Source organism: Dunckerocampus dactyliophorus, chromosome 20 (assembly GCF_027744805.1).
Source record: "Dunckerocampus dactyliophorus isolate RoL2022-P2 chromosome 20, RoL_Ddac_1.1, whole genome shotgun sequence".
In the NCBI taxonomy this organism is placed as follows: Eukaryota; Metazoa; Chordata; class Actinopteri; order Syngnathiformes; family Syngnathidae; genus Dunckerocampus; species Dunckerocampus dactyliophorus.
Genome location: NC_072838.1, coordinates 1,128,673 through 1,150,871, shown reverse-complemented (window position 1 = coordinate 1,150,871; position 22,199 = coordinate 1,128,673). Strand labels below are relative to the sequence as shown.

The window sequence follows — 22,199 nt, the reverse complement described above, 5'->3', positions numbered from 1 at the left end:
ATCAACGGAAAGCCATTTGCATCAACACCAAATTGCAGCGCCTATAATTAGAGTGTCACAAAATCTTATGGGTACTAGGCCTGGGACGATGATAAATAAATAAATGAAAATGAAGCGGATCATCAATATGTTGCCATGTGCAATGCGTGTCTGGCAGGAAGAGAGTTCACTCTGTGCATTGCTTTCAGCATCTTTGTTCCGTAGAACGACGGCATGACAAGAGTGAGCCCTTTGGTCAGTCATACAGTCTCTTTGACTCGGTGGGTGGAGGGGGGCCACTAGCATACATACATACTAGCATACATACAGAGTGTAGCCACATGAAGGGCAATGTGATATACCATAGCAGAAAGATGGCAATATATTGGCAAAGATCTATATTTTTTTCATTGTACTTTTGTTTAAAGGTAAAGTTCAAATCTTGTGTATCGTCTTGTCCGGTGACACCCCTATCTTTATAATGTGTTCTTTCTTATGCCACATCTGCACAAAGTTGTGTGAAAATTGCTTCAGTAGTTTGTGTAATTCCCCCTAACAAACATGTACACATAACTTCCTTGGTGGAGGTAACCATTGATGAGTCAGAAGGCTGCGCCCTCCATTTGAGGCCCGGGACCCCCCACGTACAAGGAAAGCGTCGCCTGTCTCGCATTAACGCGCACACGCTCTTTTAATATTCCTGACCTAGCTGGCGAGTGCCGCCACGTCCCTGCGGTGACGCCGCCGCTGTGCCTCCTCCGCCTTTTTAATGTTTTTTACGCCGAGCACGAGCCGCTCAGTCTAGTGGCAGGAAGATCCAGCTTTAATGCCGTAGACGGGGGAATTAAGGCGGCGGCGGCGGCACTGCCAGGGAGGAAAGGCTGAGTAACGCGGCCAGACGTCTCCCTGGGAGAAAGTCCCTCGCTCGCCTCTTTGCTGTGTGAGGAATTAAAGACAGCTGACAGGCGGTCCTGAACCACACAGCGCCTCTCTGGAAGGAAAAGCAAATATTCTTGTTTGACACACACAAGTGCCATGCAGAGGAACGTGTGCCAGAAAGCTTCAAATGCACTGCTGGGAATCTAACCTGCGTTAGATTCCTCCCACTGCTGCACCACACAGATGGTGGCTTACTGATAATCATATCAACTCAGTCATAATAAAATAAACACTTGGTGATAGGGAGTCTCTTTCTCACTCACCCTCACTGGCACCTTCAGTGGGTACACATTAGGTCTAATAATCACTTTTCATTGGCAGTTGAACCATTCCCTCTACCTCCATCCAAATATTTGCCTCATTTGCCAGCACTGTTGTTGGTCATGGACGGTAGGTAGAACAGCACGAGTCACGACCCAATACGTCTCAGAAACTCATTTTGGAATTGTATTTTGATGGCTATTAGGCCTGTCACAAAAACACATTTTGCTGGATAATTGTCCCACAAATTATTGCTGATAAACGATACTATTGTCAACAGTATTTTATGAGACTATTTTTTTCATGATTGTACTGATAATATATGGCATCATAGTATGAGTACATGTATCAAAACAATAAACTTTCATTTCTCAAGAGTAACATTTTAATTGCAATGTCAAATTCAATAAAAAATAAGATGAATAAATAAAATAAATATACTTTTAAATAAAATATGTTAAACAACATAATCAATTAAACCAAAGACAAAGAAAAAAAGGCAACTAAAGAAGAGAAGCGGTATAAAAAATGGTTTGGTTTGGTTTATTTGAACATGAAGCTTACAATGAAATACATCTCATGAATCATTCTTTCACAGTTCCACATGTCCAACAGGAATAGGAAGAAGCAAAGCTTATTTAATCCTACCCCCCTATTCCACATCTTGTTCAGAACATATTATTCACTTCTTGCGTTCCATGTCATGTTTCCTATGATACTCAGAATAATAGTACTTCATAAATAACAAGAAGAAGACAAAAAATGTGTATATATATATATATATATATATATATATATGTATATACACTGCTCAAAAAAATGAGAGGAACACTTGGAAAACACATCAGATCTAAACTGGGGCAAAAATGATGTTGAATATGTTTCCTGATAATAAGTGGGTGATGTATTAGTAACAAAATGATGCCACATCATTTGATAGAAATGAAAATGATCACCCTATAGAGGGGGGAAATCAAAGACACCCCAAAAATGAAAGTGGAAAAAATGATGCAGCACACTGGTCCATTTTGCTAAAATGTCATTGTAGCAACTCAAAATGATTCTCAGTAGTTTGTGTGGCCCCCACATGCTTGTACGCATGCCTGACAACGTGGGGGCATGCTCCTAATGAGACTACGGATAGTGTCCTGGGGGATCTCCTCCCAGATCTGGACCAGGGCATCACTGCGGTACCTAGACGCATGGAGGAGATTCCAGGAGACAGGTAGTTACTCCAGGAGAGCTGGACAGGGCCGTAGAAGGTCCTTCAACCCTCAGCAGGATCGGTATCTGCTCCTTTGTGCAAGGAGAAACAGGATGAGCACTGCCAGAGCCCTACAAAATGACCTCCAGCAGGCCACTGGTGTGAATGTTTCTGACCAAACAATCAGAAACAGGCTCCATGAGGGTGGCCTGAGGGCCCGACGTCCTGTAGTGGGCCCTGTGGTCACTGCCCAGCACCGTAGAGCTCCATTGGCATTTGCCATAGACCACCAGAATTGGCAACTACACCACTGGTGCCCTGTGCTCTTCCCTGATGAGAGCCAGTTCAACCTGAGCACATGCGACAGACGTGAAAGGGTCTGGAGATGCCGTGGAGAACGTTATGCTGCCTGCAACATCATTCAGCATGACCGGTTTGGTGGTGGGTCAGTGATGGTCTGGGGAGGCATATCCCTGGAAGGATGCACAGACCTCTACAGGTTAGATAACGGCACCCTGACTGCTATTAGGTATCGGGATGAAATCCTTGGACCCATTGTCAGAACCTGCGCTGGTGCAGTGGGACCTGGGTTCCTCCGGGTCCACGACAATGCCCGACCTCATGTGGCTAGTGTATGCAGGTAATTCCTGGAGGATGAAGGAATTGATACCATTTATGGGCCCCACGTTCACCTGACCTAAACCCAATAGAACACCTCTGGGACATTATGTTTAGGTCCATCCCGTGTCAGGCATGCGTACGAGCACGTGGGGGCCACACAAACTACTGAGAATCATTTTGAGTTGCTACAATGACATTTTAGCAAAATGGACCAGTGTGCTGCATCATTTTTTCACTTTCATTTTTGGGGTGTCTTTGATTTCCCCCCTCTATAGGGTGATCATTTTCATTTCTATCAAATGATGTGGCATCATTTTGTTACTAATACATCACCCACTTATTATCAGGAAACATATTCAACATCATTTTTCCCTCAGTTTAGATCTGATGTGTTTTCGAAGTGTTCCTCTAATTTTTTTGAGCAAAGTCAAACCTGTCTTAGCGGCCACCTTTATAGAAGGACCACCTGCCTATAGCAGCCACTGAAAAATCCCCCCCAGCAAATTTACATGTTATAGACCCTGTATATAGCAGTCACCTGTCCAACGCAGCCAGCAGCCACCCATTTTGTCTCCCTTGGTCAATATCTGACTGCATATAGCAGCCAAATTACCAACTCAAGTAGAAGCTTCATGCACGAAAAAGTTTTGTTTTTCAATCAATGAAGCTGTCGTGTGTAGACTTCAATTACTGAGTCCTAGCTCAGTCACAATCATTCACAAGATCCACACAAACTGTCAGTTGTTCCACATAAAAAAGCCGTCTTCTTTTGAGCTTGCAATTTCCTGGTCAAACATGTAACTTTAAGAGCATTTGCACCAAAACATTACCGCAAAGTAGGCTGGGAACAGGACGTGCTCCCAGCAACGCTACCATAAATAAAACATACGCTAGCATGCATGCAGCAGCGGGAGCAAAACTGAGTTTGGTTGTACTTAACTGAAGTATTTTATCAGTTATCAGTTATTATTAAGCCTCTAGCTTTCTTTTAGTAAGTAAAAACCTTGGCTATGATTGCACTACATTGTCATGTAGACCTACAAAGTACACTTGGAAGAACAAGAGGTGAATAAATGTATTGCAACTGATGTGAAACTGATGAGGGGTAGGATTAAATAAGCTTTGCTTCTTCCTACTCCTTTTTGGACATGCAAAATTGTGAATTGTACTATGTGATGTGTGACTGTTTGACTCATGCATGTTCAGGATTAAAACCATGAACCATGATAATAACAAGCCTAGTAGTGCTGTACAACTTTTATCCGCAGTCCGCAGTGCCCTCTAGTGGTCAACATTATTATTATTTTTTTCTCCTTTTTTTTCCCCCTCTATCGGTCAACATTCAAACTGGTTGCCAACCTGTCTATAGACGCCACCTGTCTATAGCAGCCACTTTTTGCCGCTATAGACAAGTTTGACTGTGTGTGTGTGTGTGTGTGTGTGTGTGTGTGTGTGTGTGTGTGTGTATATATATGTATATATATATATATATATATATATATAAAATTAAAAAACAAAACTCAAAACTCTTCTGCTTGTATTTAGCAAACATCAACTGCTTGTATTGTTTTTTGAATGTGCTCATCTCTGTACATTGAGTTCCTTACTCAATCCGTTCCATACTTTAATTCCACATACAGAAATGCTGTGGGTTTTCAGCATAGTTCTCACATATAAATGTTTTAAGTTGAATTTTCCTCTAAGATCATATTTCTCCTCTCTGATTGAGAAATACTGTATGAGGTTTTTGGGTAACAAGTTATTCATTTTATACATTATTCTAGCGGTTTGTAAGTTTACCAAATCTGCAAATTTTAATATGTGTGATTTTAAAAATAGAGGGTTTGTATGTTGTCTATACTCGGTATTATGAATGATCATCACTAATATGTGATATTAAAAATAAAGGTGTGTATATTGTCTATACTTGGTATTATGAATGATCATCACTAATATGTGATATTAAAAATAAAGGTGTGTATGTTGTCTATACTTGGTATTATGAATGATCATCACTAATATGTGATATTAAAAATAAAGGTGTGTATGTTGTCTATACTCGGTATTTTGAATGATCATCACTAATATGTGATATTAAAAATAAAGGTGTGTATGTTGTCTATACTTGGTATTATGAATGATCCTCACCATCTTTTTTGCAGTACAGTGAGTGAGTGAAGATTGCTTTTGTAATTATTTCCCAGATCTCCACACAATACATTAAATATGCTAATCCTAAATAACAGTACAGGGTGTGGAGTGATTTTTGGTCAAGAACATATTTTGCTTTATTCAATATAGAGATATTTCTCACCACCTTTTGTTTTATATTTTTAATATGAGATTTCCAACTCATTTTTTCACCTATTATAACCCCAAGGAATTTATATTCTTCCACTTTTTCAATATCCACTCCATTAATTTGTATTTGGTCACACGTATCCTTTCTGCTATTACCAAATAGCATTATTTTAGTTTTACTTAAGTTCAGGGATAATCTGTTCCTGTCAAACCATGACTTTAATATGACCTTTTCATCCTTGACCTTTTTAATGAGTTCATGTGTGCGTTCACCAGAACAAAAAGTGGTGGTATCATCCGCAAATAAGACCAACTTTAGGTCCTTTGTTACTTTACAAATGTCGTTGATATAAAAATTGAACAGTTTTGGTCCCAGTATGGACCCCTGGGGTACTCCACACGTGGTGTTTAAACTCCCAGATGTGTATTCTCCTAGCTTTACTAATTGTTTCCTCTTTGCTAGGTAGCTTTTAACCAATTCAAAACTAATCCTCTAAATCCGTACCTTTCTAATTTTGAAATTAAAATATTGTGATTAATTGTATCGAAAGCTTTTGTCAGATCCATGAATACTGCAGCTGCACACCTTCTGTTGTCCATAGCAGTAGTGATTTCCTCCGTGATTTCCATCAGTGCCATAGAAGTTGAAATGTTGGCTCTGTAACCACATTGGCTGCCTTCAAGTAATTCATTCTTATTAATACATTTGTCCAACCTATTATTAAATAGCTTTTCCACAATTTTTGAAAATTTAGGTAACAAGCAGACTGGTCGATAATTTGTGAATTGATGTTTGTCTCCTTTTTAAAAAATTGGAACCACCTTGGCTGTTTTCATTTTGCTTGGAACTATTACAGTCTGAAAAGATAAGTTACTAATATATGGATGGATGAAAATAAAATGGACTCTTTTAGTAAAAAACTGCGCTTAAATAAAAGTCACAATCATTCACAATATTTGATTTTTGAATCAGTGTCACTTTCGTTATTGTGTGAAAATCACACTTGGAGGTCCTGCACAAGGAACTTGCTGACTCGCATAAGCGACTCACTGCCGTGCAGGAGTGGAAGCGTGACAGCGAGTGGGCTGCCTCCATCAAATATGAAAGTATATAACATGGCAAGGCTGTGAAAACCTGTATTTCCTTATCCTATTGTTGTCATTTTGTGTATGATGGGAGGAGGATGATAAGTCTATAAAGTGGTAACATTCCAAGCGAGTAACACTGAAAACAGCAAAACATTTCTTTTCTTTTTTTCCTTTCTTTTTTGCCAACTTTCACCGGTGTTTCAAACTGCCGTTTAGACATGTTTAGTTGGGGAGTAGGGTTGGGCGATATGGACCTTGGCATATATCACAATATTTTTGTGATGTATCACTTTGACGATATAATTCAATTCAGTGTATTAAAAGCTGCAAACCTTTTAACCCATACAATTGAAAACTAATGAAATTAAGAGTAAGCTTGCTTATGGCACTCAGTAGAGTGCCATAAGCAAGCCAGGCTATTCCAGTTGTTGCTTTCACATCGTAACATCCACTGGCAGTAGATTCACGCACTTTTTCCTTCTCTTCTCAGTCCCATTCCTGGAGAAACTCCTTCAACTCACTTGCCATGTTTTCACCTCGGTGTTCCTCCAGAAAACAACTTCACAGTTCGGTCGCTGGTTATGTAGTGGACCGTGAGGCCAATGCATGGTTGAGTCGCTCGGCTACTCCGCATGTGTGGACTACATCTGCTCTCTCCAAGCCAAACTACTTCTATTTTACAGAGTAGCTACGCATTTAGCAACAACTTCTTTGTCTACAGCAGGGGTGCTCACACTTTTTCAGCCTGTGAGCCGCTGTCCCAAAGATCTACCTCCTACCTAAGTATAGAATATACAGTTTACACTAAGTCCCCTACTAACGAACATCCGACCTGCGAACATTCAGAGATACCAACACAAGCCGGCTGGTCTATTTTTTCATGTGTTTTGCCTTACAAGCCCATATTTATATGTGACCAGCAGAGGGCACTGCAACACTGCTAATGGGACCAACAGATACAGGAAGAGGAGAGAGGAAGGCTAAGAGTTGTATTATAGAACCCGGACAGAGCGTGTGATTAAAGTTTATGAAGAGTTAATAGGCCTGCTTAATTCTACACCACCCACAGAACACTACCTCTTTTAGAAGAGTCTAACCACCACCACCATTTGTCCTTTTTTTCAATAACTCTTCCTCCACCACCACAACGATTTCTCTTCAAAGGTAAATAACATTTATCATTACGTATTATTATATCACTTTTATTATTGTTTTTTTCATTCATTATCCTGGTTTAATATTACTACTGCATCCAAACTCATATTTACATAAATACACATATACTGTATATGTATACACGTACATGTAGTACCTATATCATTGGTAATATTACCTTTTCCCCTACTTAAAAACAATTCAACGTAAGAACGGTCGTCTGGAACCAATTGTGTTTGTTAGTTGGGGACTTAGTGTATACTATTTTTTAAAAGCATTTTTTAATGTGCTTTATACACGTATATCGGAGGTGCACACACATTTTAGCATCCAAGTCAAAATGATCTACCTCCTTCTATAAAACATATACAAAATATAAACTTTGAAATCCTATTGGAAATATGAATGATTTGTATTTCACCATCACATTTTCAAAGTTTACAGGCCATCAAAGTAGTTGATACCATAATTATATTCAATGATCCCTCAATAGTTGTGTACATAACCTGAGTACCGGTAACACGTCAGTGAAAATAGCTACTTAGCGTTTGATAGGACACACAGTTTGTGTATTACGTCCAGTTAGCATTTGCTATCAAACATTACCGATGATGCAAAAGACAATGCAGCCAAAGTCAATTATTAAAAAGGTTCCAACAATTCCTCATGAAATAATAGTGTATAAAACAGGCTTTCCTATCGTAGATTTCAGGACACAAAGTAAAGCCATCAAACAACTGACATTTTTTACATAACTAGCCGCCACAAGTGATCAGATAACTTTTGTTCTAGATCTAGACATCTTACCACTGAGTTCGTTTATCCCTAATCAGAATGATAAAGATGAAAGTTACATCTCAGTGTGTGGCTTGAAACGCTGCGGGGGAGCAAGGACGAATCAGGAGTGGAGCTGAATGTCAGCTGGCCGATGTCATATAACCTCTACAAAGTGCCGTTTACGCCATCGACCCAAGCTACCTGGATGATTTATCCGTAGCTCACGATCGGCGTATTGGGCACCCCTGGTCTATAGTCTCCGCTGCTCCTCTTTCAGCCATGCTCTGCTTTCTTCGCCACCGCCGGACCATGCTGGTGGTGGACATGAGGTGCCAATGCGTCAATACAGTTGCAGGAAAGTCAGTTCATCAACTCTGCTTCTCTCCGTTTGAAATGATCATTTATACCGGTATAAGTCATTTTCTTATCATTGGAGAACTGTTTGGGAGGGGGCGGGGTAGTGCTTGTGATGAGATTGTACCACAATTGAGTGGTGAAATACGTCGCCTCACAAACATTCCTTCTCCTCACGGTGACAGCATTTCAATCCTATTCTGTCAATTCCTGCGAGATTCCGCATTTAAGTCTGTCAACGTTGAAAAAACATACACCTTTGCTTTTCAGACGCAATGGTTAAACAGCGAGTGGGCCAGATCCTTTCTGGTTGTTGTTGTGTTATACTGAACAGCACAGCACTGTCTGTAATGTTTTGGCGTCATCATTGTGTTGATGCCGAGCAACCAGAACCAGCACTTGGTCGCTCCTCGCCGCCTCTCCAGTTACATCGTAAACTCCGCTTTTTTCCATGCTCCTCTGTGGAATTGTCAGAAGTGACAAATATCGTTCACGTCTTCGTTTTGCTGCCATGGATCGAATATGAAACTCTGTTGCACGTCAGCTGAAAGCGCTGACACGTGGAAGAAATGTCTTGTCAGCAGAAGCAGTGTAGGACATGTGGAGCTGATCACAAGCTGCATATTTATTCCTGACATTTATCCAGACCTAATTTCGCTTCCATGGCTCCCCATGGTTGACTTTTTTTGTTGTCGCTGGTTTTACGACAGAACCTTTGGACGGCTTTTTTACTTTTTTTTTCTTAAATCCCGGCGTGGCAGAAGTGAACCTCCCGCATTGTTGTAACCGGTCAGGGGAGCTTGGCTGTCTGCGTGCAAAGATGCCCAGAGCAAAGTGGCATTATGGGAGAGGAAGGGTGGTTGAAGCTTTTGACTGGCAAAGAGTTCAGTAGTGAGTCACTGGTGCAGCCTCCTGGATGTGGAGCTCTGAGGGCCTATTCTGGGCTGCGGATGCACGTGTGTGTGTGTGTGTGTGTGTGTGTGTGTGTGTGTTGGAGGAAAATGAAAGTCGTCTGGTGACCAAAACCACAACACGGCAGCCAGTTCTAAATTTCTCCGAACGCGGCTGCGCTACAAATGAATGAAAACAATCTCAGAGTTTTCCCGTTTCAAGTGCACCACAACTTCAACCAACACAAACTGGACGTGCTCCTTTTCGCATTCACAGTTTTCTAAACGATTATATTTTTAGTGACAAACGCTAAAAGGTTTTAGTCAGAAGAGTCCAAAAAAGTTTTTAGTCTACACTAACAGAATAAAGGTTTTAGTCAATGAAAAAAAGTTTTGGTTGACGGAAACTAAAAACATTTTTCTAGTTCAAATAAGAGAAAAATCACATTTATAATTCGTGTCAATAAGTACTTGAAATTAGATGAGGGAAAAAAGAAAGAGGTGATAGAGTTACTCTCTCTACACAGTAAAATACACTTAAATAAAGTCAATGTGTAAATGCATATCAAATTTGGAAATATGGGCTATTATTTCATTTTAAAAATAATATACAGTTACAAATCCCATACTTTTTGCATTTATGTTTGTTGCGAGCGGCGACTCATCTAACAACACACCGCTGTAAAGATAGACTACTATACTGTATCGGTAACCTTTTTCTTTCACCTCATATTTGCTCCCAGATGCTGATGCTATGAGGGAACGCATAAAGGTAAGATTTGATGACCTTGTTGCGTGCTAATGTGTACATTTGTGGTGCAGAACCTCAAGGTAATTCCTGCTGGCACACTGCCCTTTATCGCACACATCAAACAGCCATGTAATAATCTTCTCTCTGAAAGACAAAGTCCAGGCTGGTACTGGTGGATGGTGGCTCTGTATTCATTTAGTGCTTTTAATTTGATGTTTTTCTTGGCTTGGTTTTACACAGTACAATACAAATAAGATACATTAGATCACCATAATGTAGCTTGCCAGAGATCTGTGGGAACATGAGCTGGTATGTGGGTGAAACAAGGCTGGGGATTACTGCAGATAGACCACCCGCTAACAGTTTCATCCAGTCTCGTCTCGTCAACAAAAACTTGCACACGACTCGTCGCTTTTTAGTCATCAAAGGGCCATGTTCAGCTTGTTGCCGTGTCCTTTTCGGCATGAAAAAAAGGTTCCTCAACAAAATTATTTTGTCGTTTTTGAAAAAAACCCCCACTTGTTTAGATTTTCTTTTTCTTTGTCCAAATAAATGTTCCCTTTGTCCAGCTGGTATTCTAGCACGTCCTTGGAATGTGTACCGTATTGCAGTATCATAATGACACCAGTGGCGATGTTAACAGCAGTAACCTTTTGAAGGTGATGTTGTGCGGGTAACATCTGGGAACACACAGTCCCAGACATGGGAGCACACTCATTTTAAACTTTAATGCCCACCTTAATACACCAACAGCAGCGCTCAACTCCAAACTCACACGTTTCTCTGTCGATGTCCACACCAACAAGCAGGCCTGTCACGATACTTGATGAATCCATTAATTGAATGATTGGGGAAAAAAACGAAGTCGATCATTTTGCCGGCCTCGATAAATTGACATGTCCATGTATGCGTGTTTGTTTTCCTCGGCTCTCTAACACAGGCTGGATGACGAGGGTTCATTCTGCATCTGTCTGACAGCCTCTTCAGACACCATTCGGAGGTCATTCATGTACGTGCGCCTCCCTTCTGGGAATGTGGGATCCCCGTCTGGCCGTTTGAGGGCTCATGGCATCGGCAACCTCGCTGCTTTCCTTGTATCTGCTTGACTACTGGCGTGGTCCCAGTGAACATGCGTGATTTACTGGCCAAGGAATGTTCCGGTTTTATCGAGTTAAGCCATATAATTTGACTTTTTCTAAGCCTATGTAAACACGGTGACACCCACACAGTGAGGCCTGGCTAATCACAGTCCTTCATCTTCAGTCCTTCATCTTGCTGGAAGTTCTACATGTTTCTGTCCCCGCACAAATGCTTCACACTTAAAATGAGAAGTTGAGGCCAATGATGGTAAACATCACCTCAACAGACTTTGGAGGCTGGTATTGCAAACGCCGCTGGTGAATTATGCAGATTAATAGTTGGGGTGTCACAAGATCTCGTGAGATTAAAATGTGAGGCATTCAGGAATAAAACAAAACTCAATACACCAATCACACCATAAATGAAAATGAAGTGGATCATTTTGCCAGCCTCCAAATATTGCCATGTGCAATCTCCTGCCTCCAAACAGACAGGATTCACTCTTTTTGGAAAATGTGGTTGCAGAAAACGTTCTAATGTTATGAGAATGAAATCTAAATATTTTGCCAATAAAGCCGTAATTACCAGAACAAAATTTACAAGAAGAAAGTCAAAGTAGTTGGAAAAAGAAACAGCGGAAATGGAAAAAACAGGTGTAATTTTACAAGACTAAAGTCAAAATATCAAGAGGAAAAGTCATATTCTTACGAGAAAAAAGTGGCAATTTAATGAGAATAAATTGTAATTTTATGTGGGAAAGTAATGCCGTTTTAGCAGCATAGAGTTGATGTATTGAAGAAAAAACGTCCTTTTTCAAGTCTTAATATTAGGAAAAACAACAAAATAAAGACAAAATTAGGTTGGAGAAAAGTTCTAATATGAGAATATATTGATGATATAATGAAAAGAACATTTACAAAGATTCAAGTTAAAATATTTACAATGCATAGAGCACAAATGGGGAGAAAAAGAGACAAGAGCCAAGCTCATATTAATACAAAAAAATGTGGCTCTTGTTTTCATTTTTCAGTGTGTGGAAAAAGTTTGGACACCCCTGCGATATATGTATCATTACTACGAATAGTGGTAAAGTGGGATTTAATTTGGTGGAAATGGACCCAAATGGCTCTTCTGATGCTAAAGGCTGCCGACCCCTGACCAAGACACTTCATAGAACAACATAGTTCCATAAAACAATGGTGCGAGACCTCTAACTTCCTGTTATTTCCTGTAACCTAATGACACGGCTCCCCAGGACAATGGAAAGTGAAACTAGTGTCGTCAGTTCGCAGGCAACACGGGTTCAACTCCATCCCCAAACTAAACCAGCACCAACACCAAAGTGGGCTATGGTGGAAAAGGAGTAGAAGGTGTGCTCTTTGTTGTTCACTGCAGCTTTGGCACTCAACTTTGGATGAACTGCAGGAAAAGTGTCGGTGGGTTTAGACAGCGGGCCTGCAGGTTTTTGCCGTCAACAATACGCTTTTGGGGTTAGATGTTCACTTATTTCCGTCTGGGTCATCACATCACAGTTGGCCCGATCAGCAAGTTTCGTCTGCAGACTTGATGGAACCGAGTGACCGAGTCATGTGAGGCTTCTTGCTGTGCGCCGTTTTCTGCTTTCATCTGTGTGGGCTTGTCTCTCCCTTTCTCCATCGGCCCTTCTTCTTGGCTAACCTTCCACATCATTTCCTGTGATTCTCCGACTCCTCCCCGGCTCTAAGCCGACCGTCCTTACAGCTGAACTTGAAAAGGTAATTATGAGCTGACTGCTTTAGGGCTCAGTCAAGCTGCAGAGCGTGATCCACGTGTGCACAGGTGCTGTCTTGGGTCAGGCCGAGACCAGACGAGGGGCTGGGTCACAGGTTTTGTCTTCAAATGCACATTTGTTGTTTGCATCATTTCTCTGTGATACAGTGCTCATGAATTGAACAACTTTGTAACTTTATACAACCAAACCTTGCTTTTCAACCCACCCCGTTTTAGTGTGGTTCGTTTTTCCACGAAAATTTTGCTCCGGTTTTCGTAAACTGTCTTTTGTTATTGTGCATAAGAAAGTATCTGGTTTGCTCTGTACTGTGTCATTCTGGGGAATCGAGCGCCCAAACAAACCAGAGTACGCGTTGGTGACTCACCGTCCATGCATTTTTAATCTGTGGCCGCTACATAACTCGCCATGGAGCCGCAGAAAGTTGCGTTTGCCAATAATTTGATTAAGAAGGTGAGCAATTCAACAAAGAAGTCATTATAGAGCACATACAGATGACGTTCATGTATTTCATTCTTAGCTTACAATTTTATGCGTTGTTTTCTGCATGTAAAAGTGTAAGTATATGTATTCTTCTTCAAAACATTTATATGATTTCCTATGATTTAAATATGGTTTTGGTTTTTGTCTGAACTTTTGCAACAAATTATTAACAAAAACTGAAGTACCACCGTATTTAAATGTGACGCAGAGAAGCAGCTCCAATTTCCTCTCTCACTTGCGAGCTGGGTCACTATTACATTGGTTGTTTGGGCCTTTTTTGCATCTTAGGCCACAAAAAGACCATTTCTCTGTGATATCGTGCTCATTAAGTGAACACATTTTTGTTATTCTTATGAATTAGGTAACTTTGTACCGTCAAACCTCGGTTCAAACAAAATGACCCAAAAACCCCAATAAAAATAAAATAGATTCTTTTACTCAAAATTGCACTTAAATAATAAAAATCACAATCAATCACAATATTTGCGATTTTTAATGAGTATGGGTTTTGTTATTGTGTGAATATTGACAAAAAAGGTAGAAATAAAGTGGAAATACTGTGAATTGTGTCAATGCAGAATGGCGTCACCTCATTTGCATATACACTTCCTTGATTGACTTTTAGCAACATTGTGTGTGGAATATGCTGTTTACATTTTAATGTGGTGCAACGTTGTGTGGGTGCTTGGTCAAAGTACATGTTTTGGATGCAGCAAAGTGCATTTGGTGCACAATGAGGTGTCATACTTTGGGAATCGACAGCTGAAAGTAACTTCCGGTGTTGTGTATTATTTCTTTGGAACAAAATCTTTGTCAGAGAATGACAACCCTCTTGTCATCCAGCCTGTGTGGGAGAAAACAAACACGCATGAACATGTCAATATATCAACAACCCAATTACTTTTTATTTATTGTGCAGTTTTTGAGTTATTGATTATCGAGACGGGTCTAACTTATGAGAGCATGGACTCTTTAGAATGTTGCCCATCATCCACAATGCTTATGTGAGACATGAACACACGTCTTAATCTGTTCTGTGCCTTATACAGATACAAAAACAGATAAAAAGAGGCAGCTAAGAATGCACGTAATGGGATGCACCCATTCCACCTATAAAGCCTTGTGAAAAAACCCTCCATTTCCATCATGTGAGCTGCATATGAAGCACATTGTTGTTATTATTATTGTTATTAACATTGTTACACCCAAGAACTACCTTACTGGCGTAGTGACACCTCACCACACCACAGCGGCTAGCTACTAAACCTCTGAGCTTTTTGGCCGTGTTTTCATAGGCGGGATAGGTGTGTCCCATTACCTGCATTCATTAGCTGCCTCTTTTTACCTGTTTTTATATTGTTAAAGGCACAGAAAGAGAAAGACATGAGTGTTGATGTCTCACACGAGGATTGTGGATGATGGGCAACATTCCACAAAAAGTGCACTTTTCCTTTTTACAGAATTTTTTTTAATTATTATTTTTTTAGCTTGGATGAAAATGTGTAGGTGTACCTAATGTTGTGTGCAGCGAGTGGATGAGCATGTGACACCTCATAAAGCTTAGTAGGAGTGACTTTGGACGAGCAAGTATGATTCAGCCTGCAGACAATAAGGCTCTTGTCACAACAAGAAATGTCTGTCAATAGGGGTACGATCACCCGTGCGCACGTGATGTATGCGTGCACGTCCCATGCAAGCAGCGCCATGGGCAAGCTACGATCACGCATGGACGGCAGGTTAGCGGGAGAGGTAAGTGGGTTCGTGCGTGGGCGTGCGGGAACACGCGCACAAAGAGCACAGGAATAGCGATCACGCCCACGTACGAGCGCGCACGCGTCCCCGCTGACTCACGCCGTGTTCGCTTTTGTCGTTGAGCTTCCACAGATTGCGCCTCTTGCTCGCCATCTCCCTTCCCTTTCATGGCGTCCCGCCCTCGCGCCGCCTCCCCGAGACACAGTCGCCTGGCAACGCGAGCTTTCAGCTCTAAAAATAAGCAACTGAGTCACGGCAAAATGTGATTCAATTACAGCAAAACTTGCTGAAGGAGTTTGGTGTTTTCAGTGGCGAGCCAGCAGAATGGGCGCTCATCTGGCCTATGAGACTGCTGAGGCGATGTGGATGGACTCATGTTCACAACCTCTCCCTGATGTCCTGTGTTTTATTCCCCTACGTCACGCTCATTGATTGTATGGCACCAAACCACCGAGTCCTCAATCCTGACTCCTCTTTCACCTGGATCAGGTCAGCGTCCCGCGCTCACTGAGCGATTGTTGGATGGTGCAGCTGTGTTCATCTCTACTAACACCAGCGTCCTCCATGTCTCTCAGCTCTCAGCGACAAGTTTCCTTCACACACAGTACCCCGTCCATCCACCCCTCCCTTCCTCCTATTCTTTACAGAGTCTATATTTAGACGCTGCAAAGGTCGTCTGTGACTCGGGCACGGCGGCAATGCAAAGAGAGGCAAGCAGGCCGGGGCTAAACGCACGACGTCTGGCTGCCTTCCAGATGGAGGTTATCTGGACAGGATCGGCCTATGCAGAAAGGCAGGAAGTGGCTGGAGAAGTCAAGCTCTACAGAGGAAAAATATTCTGGTTAAAAGGAAAAGTGCACTTCTTTTTTTTTTTTTAATTTTGCCCACAATCCTTATGTGAGACATGAACACTCATGTCTTTCTCTTTTCTGTGCCTTCTAAAGATATAAAAAGAGGTAAAAAAGAGGCAGCTAATGAATGCAGATAATGGGACACAACTATCCCGCCTATGAAAACGCATCCAAGAAGCTCAAAGGAGTTTTAGTGGTTTTCTATCCATGCTAGCTCTTCTGTTGGGAGACTACAGTAGCGTAGTGCTTGGGCGTAACATTAATAACTATGTCGCTGCAGCTTGGTTAATATACAGGTCACATGATGGAGGCTTTTTTTCAGAAGGCTTTACTGGCAAAGTGGGTGTGTCCCATTACTTGCATTAATAGCTGCCTCTTTTTATCTGTTTTTATATCCTTAAAGACACAGAAACATTCAAGACATGCGTATTCATGTCTCACATAAGGATTGTGGATGATGGGCAAGAATGTTCCTTTCATTCCTGAAATGAGTGCGATGGAAGGGATCCATGCAGTGTGGATGGATGCTCGAGCAGCACGCCTTCAACAACATGCTAGACGGCCACGGCGTAGCAGCTTGAAACTGTTAAGTTCTCCCCTGCAAGGGAAAGTGGATCACACTTTCCATTATTTAGCCAAACATTGATCACTGGGGGAGCTGCTGGCAGACAGTCTCATGCCCCCCCCCCCTCCTGTGTAACATTTAAATTGCTTCTCTCCACGTGTTAGGCTTGTGCTCACCTGTGAATAATTACCACCGCGAACCAACAGGTAGACCTCAGCGGCGTCCCAGGTCGCCGCCTCATCCGACCCCGTTGCCCTCAGTGACTCACTGTGATGTCGATAAGGAGGAAAAAGTCCTGTTGCCGCTTGCTCACTGCCGCATAAATCAGTTCACTGCAGGCCGAAGCATGCGCTGAGTCAGCTATTTTGCAGACGTGTGGCCCAAAGTGGGCCAGTGAGTCTAAATCCACCCAGAGAGCTCATCACTACTTCTTCTTGGCGTTTCCCCACATATTCATAAAGAAGCCTGATGACAAGCGCAGCCAGAAAAGCAACTTTATGTGTGTGGAAAAAGTCATAATATTTTTAACGGCCATGTGGGGGCCACATGGTGATCTTTTGAGTCTGTGGGGCCACTTTGCTGCCGCTTCTCTTTTTAATCTGCTTTTCATGTCTTGCTTTTATCGTGCTGGCCCAAAACATTTACAGCACAATAAAGGCTGTGTGACACGGCTGATTAGTCTTTATGGACTGTGTTTGTTTGTGTGCGTGCGTGCGTGCGTGCGTGCGTGCGTGCGTGCGCGTCATGTTAAGACACCCATGATGCAACACGTGTTGGTTGTCCCTGAGGGTATCATGGCTCATGTTGCTGTATAGATATGACACGCTTTATGTGGAGTGTGGGAAACTAATTGCAACCTGGGTGCTTGCACACAGACGCACACACACGCACACCCTCACAGACATAGCTGAGTTGAGTCTTGTTATATTGTGCCCATATGTTTCCCAACCTCAGCCTGGACCTGAGTGCCAAACACATCTGGTCTTAATGAGGTGTGTGTGTCGCACTACGGCCGTGTGTTGACTCCCCCCCCCCACCCCCATTTCTTTACTGCCACCCACTGCTTTACGATGAACAAGTCCCACACACCACCTCGCTGTTGCTTATATTTTGTCTGCACCTTCGACCAAGGTCCAAGGCCCGTTTTAGCACCATCTTTGATGGCAATAGCGGCAAGCTCCCGATACGGCCTCGGCCGTGTGGGAAAGCCGCCCGGCGTGGACGCCCGCCCGACTTTTTCCCGGCAATGAAGCAGTGGACGTGTTGGGTTCCAGCTATTGTGGTGCTGAGAAAGCAGCTGCAAAATGTGCACAATTAACACCCTTGCTTTGCTGAGTCATGCATTCTACACCCATTCACATTTTTTTAACACATCACCACACATCCCCTAACATTAAAAAAAAGCTCAGATAACCAATCATTTAAAAAAAAAATGCTTCAATGTGTTGAGATTTACCTGTACTGTGTGGGTGAACAAATGAAGCACTCCTTTTTGCTCCTACATGTGATGTTAATGGCCTGTCCTAACTTCCCCATAACTCACTTGTCAACAAACATTCACGTCCCGAGGAAGACATTTTGCATGCTAGTTGTACCAAATGCTCCACGATGAGGGGAACAAAAGCTATGGAGCACACCAACAACCCAATCAGCCACCAGCACTGCGGCGTTTGAAAAAAGCAAAAGGTTTTCCAGAGACCTCTGTGGCGTCACACGGGCTACTTGGGATACAGTGCACCTTGCTGGGCAACGCCAGGTGTCTCCTCCCCCTCTGTGGTTCTCCTGATAGTAGTGATGTGCTAGTACTCATGTTATCATATTTCATTAGGACCAATCAACAAATCCTCATTAGTTCCGGTCCTTCTCACCTCCAGGTGTGCACAAATAATTAGGACTTTTTAATCTCATAAGTTTTACATTTTTTCTCAGAATTTTGACTTTTATCTCATAATTCTGACTTTTTACAGTTAAATCCAAATAAAAAGATGTTAGACCTGGTGGTTGTAATGTCATTGTAATGACCCCCTTCTTCTCCTCCAGGGTTTGCCTTCCCCGAGTGGGCCTACAAGCCGGAGTCCAGCCCCGGCTCACGGCAGATCCAGCTGTGGCACTTCATCCTGGAGCTGCTGAGGAAGGAAGAGTACCATGACGTCATCGCCTGGCAGGGCGACTACGGCGAGTTTGTCATCAAGGACCCAGACGAGGTGGCCCGCTTGTGGGGGGCCAGGAAGTGCAAGCCCCAGATGAACTACGACAAACTGAGCCGCGCCCTCAGGTGAGAGCTCGTGCCTGGAGTGGGCGTTGTGACTTGTGCTTGGTCATATCCCAGTGCTGCCAGAGCCCTTGTGACCGTTCCAGACTTGATTGGAAAGCACAGACATGAGAATGGTTGCTAAAGGTCGACAGCTGACATAGAGAGGCTGACATGCAGGATGTTGTTGTTGGGTTTTATTTAGCAGACAGTCTGTTCTCAGACACACACAGTTTGCCATCCGTGTTGCCTCCTGTGCTGTAGGTTGGTGTGGCTTCCAGTTTGCCATGGCCGTCATACACACACATGCACTTCACACCTTGTTATATGTCAGCCCTCCTCCGGCCCATCTGCGCCTTTATTTGTCGCCTTTCCTGTTCTTTCTTGACGGCTGCGTGGAGAGAGGACCGGAGCGGGAATGTCACAGTCGGCCGTGACATCAGCGCACAGAGCCAACACCACGCTCCAGCTCCTCTGTAGTTGATGTCAAGGGAGTTGAAATGTTTCTTCAAAGAGCTCGGTGCCGCTATGTGAGACGGGCCGCCCCGTATCGACTCCTCACTGTTGGAGTGTGTGTTCTTTCACGTGTACGCGTCAGCCTTTTCCTCGAATGCCTCCCACGAGCTGTGCTTCTATCCCGTCTCCTCACACTGGCCTGATGCCGCCCGCGTCTGGCTTTTATTTTGAAATCTCATCGCTTAGATACTAGATACAAGGGGTGTCACGAGCTCATGAGATAAGATTTCTTTGTTGAAAAAAAAAAACAAAGTCTTGTGGGCACGAGGCCTAAATGAATAAATGAATGAATCACACAATCAAAGAAAATGAAGTGGATAATCAATATATTTCTGTGTAAGGCAGGAAGAGGGGTACCCCTGCACAACCCAATGACAGTCAATAGTTCACACTTTTGATTGACACAGCAATGGCCTAGTTTGATCCAACTTATACAGAGTACTCTATATACTGTATGTATACATATCTTTACCTTGTTTTGAAATGCTTCGACAGCCATGAGGAGGCGCTCGAGGCCTGTGACCGGCCTGGATTCAGTGATGTGGCCTGAGATTGGGAGCTTGGTGAACTTGCTTACCGGTAATTTGCATGTTGTGCTAATTTAGCCAATTGCAGGGTTTCACGTGATGTCACACCCGGTTGTTGTCAGTCTCGCCTCAAAGAGATGGGGGGCGTGTATCGTGCATGTCAAGTATGCATCCAATCAGATGTTCAGCACCACAAACCCCACCTAAAGGTTCCAGCAACTTCAATTTCCCGCAGTGGAAAAGAGGCTTAAGTGTCAGCATGGAATGTGTTCAATATGACTGTAAATGTAAGAATCAGCATGATTGTCTTTGGAAAGGCACGATTTATTTCTTTATGGATCTTATCAGACGCTGTACCTAAACACGTGTCTTGTCAGAGGATTGGCTAGATGTATGGAAGGAGAAGTAAGATTCACAGCTCCTTGACAAGAAGCCCAGAAGAGGATGTATGAATGCAGCCAGCGCGCTCTCGCTTCTTGTGGAAAATGTGAATAAACTCTTCCCAGAATGAAGCGGCCCTTTCACAATAGAGCGAGAGACGTCGAATCAAAGTCGGTGTGCTGCTTCTGGGTGACTCACGCGGGGTTATTTTATCATCTTCTGAGATGAGCTGTCAGCGCTCGCTCTTCACTCCTCCACCTTTTTCTGCTCATGACTAACGCGCTTCCTTCTCGTGTCCCACCGCGTGTTCTTATTGTTGCCGTGTGGCGGAACAGCGCATCTGCATCAAGGCTGTGGGTGTCGCATGATGTCACTGGTGTGTTCCTGTGCCTGCAGGTACTACTACAACAAGAGGATCCTACACAAGACCAAAGGCAAGAGGTTCACCTACAAGTTCAACTTCAACAAACTGGTGCTGGTCAACTACCCCTTCATCGACATGGGCTCTGGTACGCACGCACGCACGCCACATGCATCCTTTCATTTGACTGTACTGTACTGTATGTACGCAGCACATTACTGTAATATCATATCATTATCAGTTATATTACATTAGTATTTCTTAATACAACAAAAAAATAAGAACTTTTCTGTCAAAATTGACGACAAATACATTTAGCAAGAAAGATTTAGTGGCTTGTTACAAAAAACCCATTTCATATTATTTTTTATATATAAGACATGTATAACTTTTATATTCAATACAATAAAATTACCTTTAAATAAGTACAAAGTACAAAAAAAATATGAAAGTAAAAACAAATCATTTCTAATCATTAAATAAAAATATACGTATATATATTTTAAAAATATTAGAATAATAGAATGAAATATGTGTCTATTTGACATGGCTTTCGGGGGCCATATAAAATGATATGGCAGACAAAATCCGGCCCCCGGGCCTTGAGTTTGACATCTGTGAGATAGCAGAACAACAAAATGGAGCGCACTATTTGGCTGACACCAGCAGAGGCACCCTTGAGTTTGTCTCAACTGCTTTCCTATCTGAAGAAGTACAACAAGGACGCAGGACGCCCTCCAATTGGCTCCTCTGGGCACAGACACAGGAGTTCAGAACATTCAGACAGAGGTTCTCCCACCCCTGTATTGGGTAATAGGAGTGTAAAGGTGACTATAGGGGTGTTATTTCATGTCTAGAGGGCTCTAATCATGTTAAATCTCTTATTGTCTCTTATTATGTCTACTATATTGGGTAATAGGAGTGTAAAGGTGACTATAGGGGTGTTATTTCGTGTCTAGAGGGCTCTAATCATGTTAAAGTGTCTTATTGTCTCTTATTATGTCTACTTTATTGGATAATAGGAGTGTAAAGGTGACTATAGGGGTGTTATTTCGTTTCTCCCCCCCTCGCCATTCTGAAGTGGTGTCTGTGTTGTGTTCCAGTGTAAATAAACAAGGTCCATATGGAGCGTTGGATCCTGGCTGACTTAAGTGCAGCACGATACTTTAATTATAGCGTTTGTGTGATGTGGCCCACACACACACACGCGCGCACACGCGCATGCCCACGTCAGTTTGCGCTGATTGTTGCGAGCAAAGGGACACGCTCTGCTCATCATGTGCACACACACACACACACACACACAGAGAGAGAGAGAGAGAGAGAGAGAGTGGTTGGAAGAA

The 22,199-nt window shown here is 42.6% G+C and overlaps 1 protein-coding gene across 1 annotated transcript in view; it reads left to right on the top strand.

The window, feature by feature from the left end:
- Window positions 1-22,199, top strand: part of erf (Ets2 repressor factor) — a 34,510-nt gene that overhangs the window by 7,423 nt on the left and 4,888 nt on the right. The window contains exons 2-3 of the mRNA XM_054763884.1: window positions 18,861-19,095; window positions 20,892-21,004. Of these exons, the coding sequence (XP_054619859.1) occupies window positions 18,861-19,095; window positions 20,892-21,004 (348 nt within the window). The remainder of the gene's footprint in view (window positions 1-18,860; window positions 19,096-20,891; window positions 21,005-22,199) is intronic.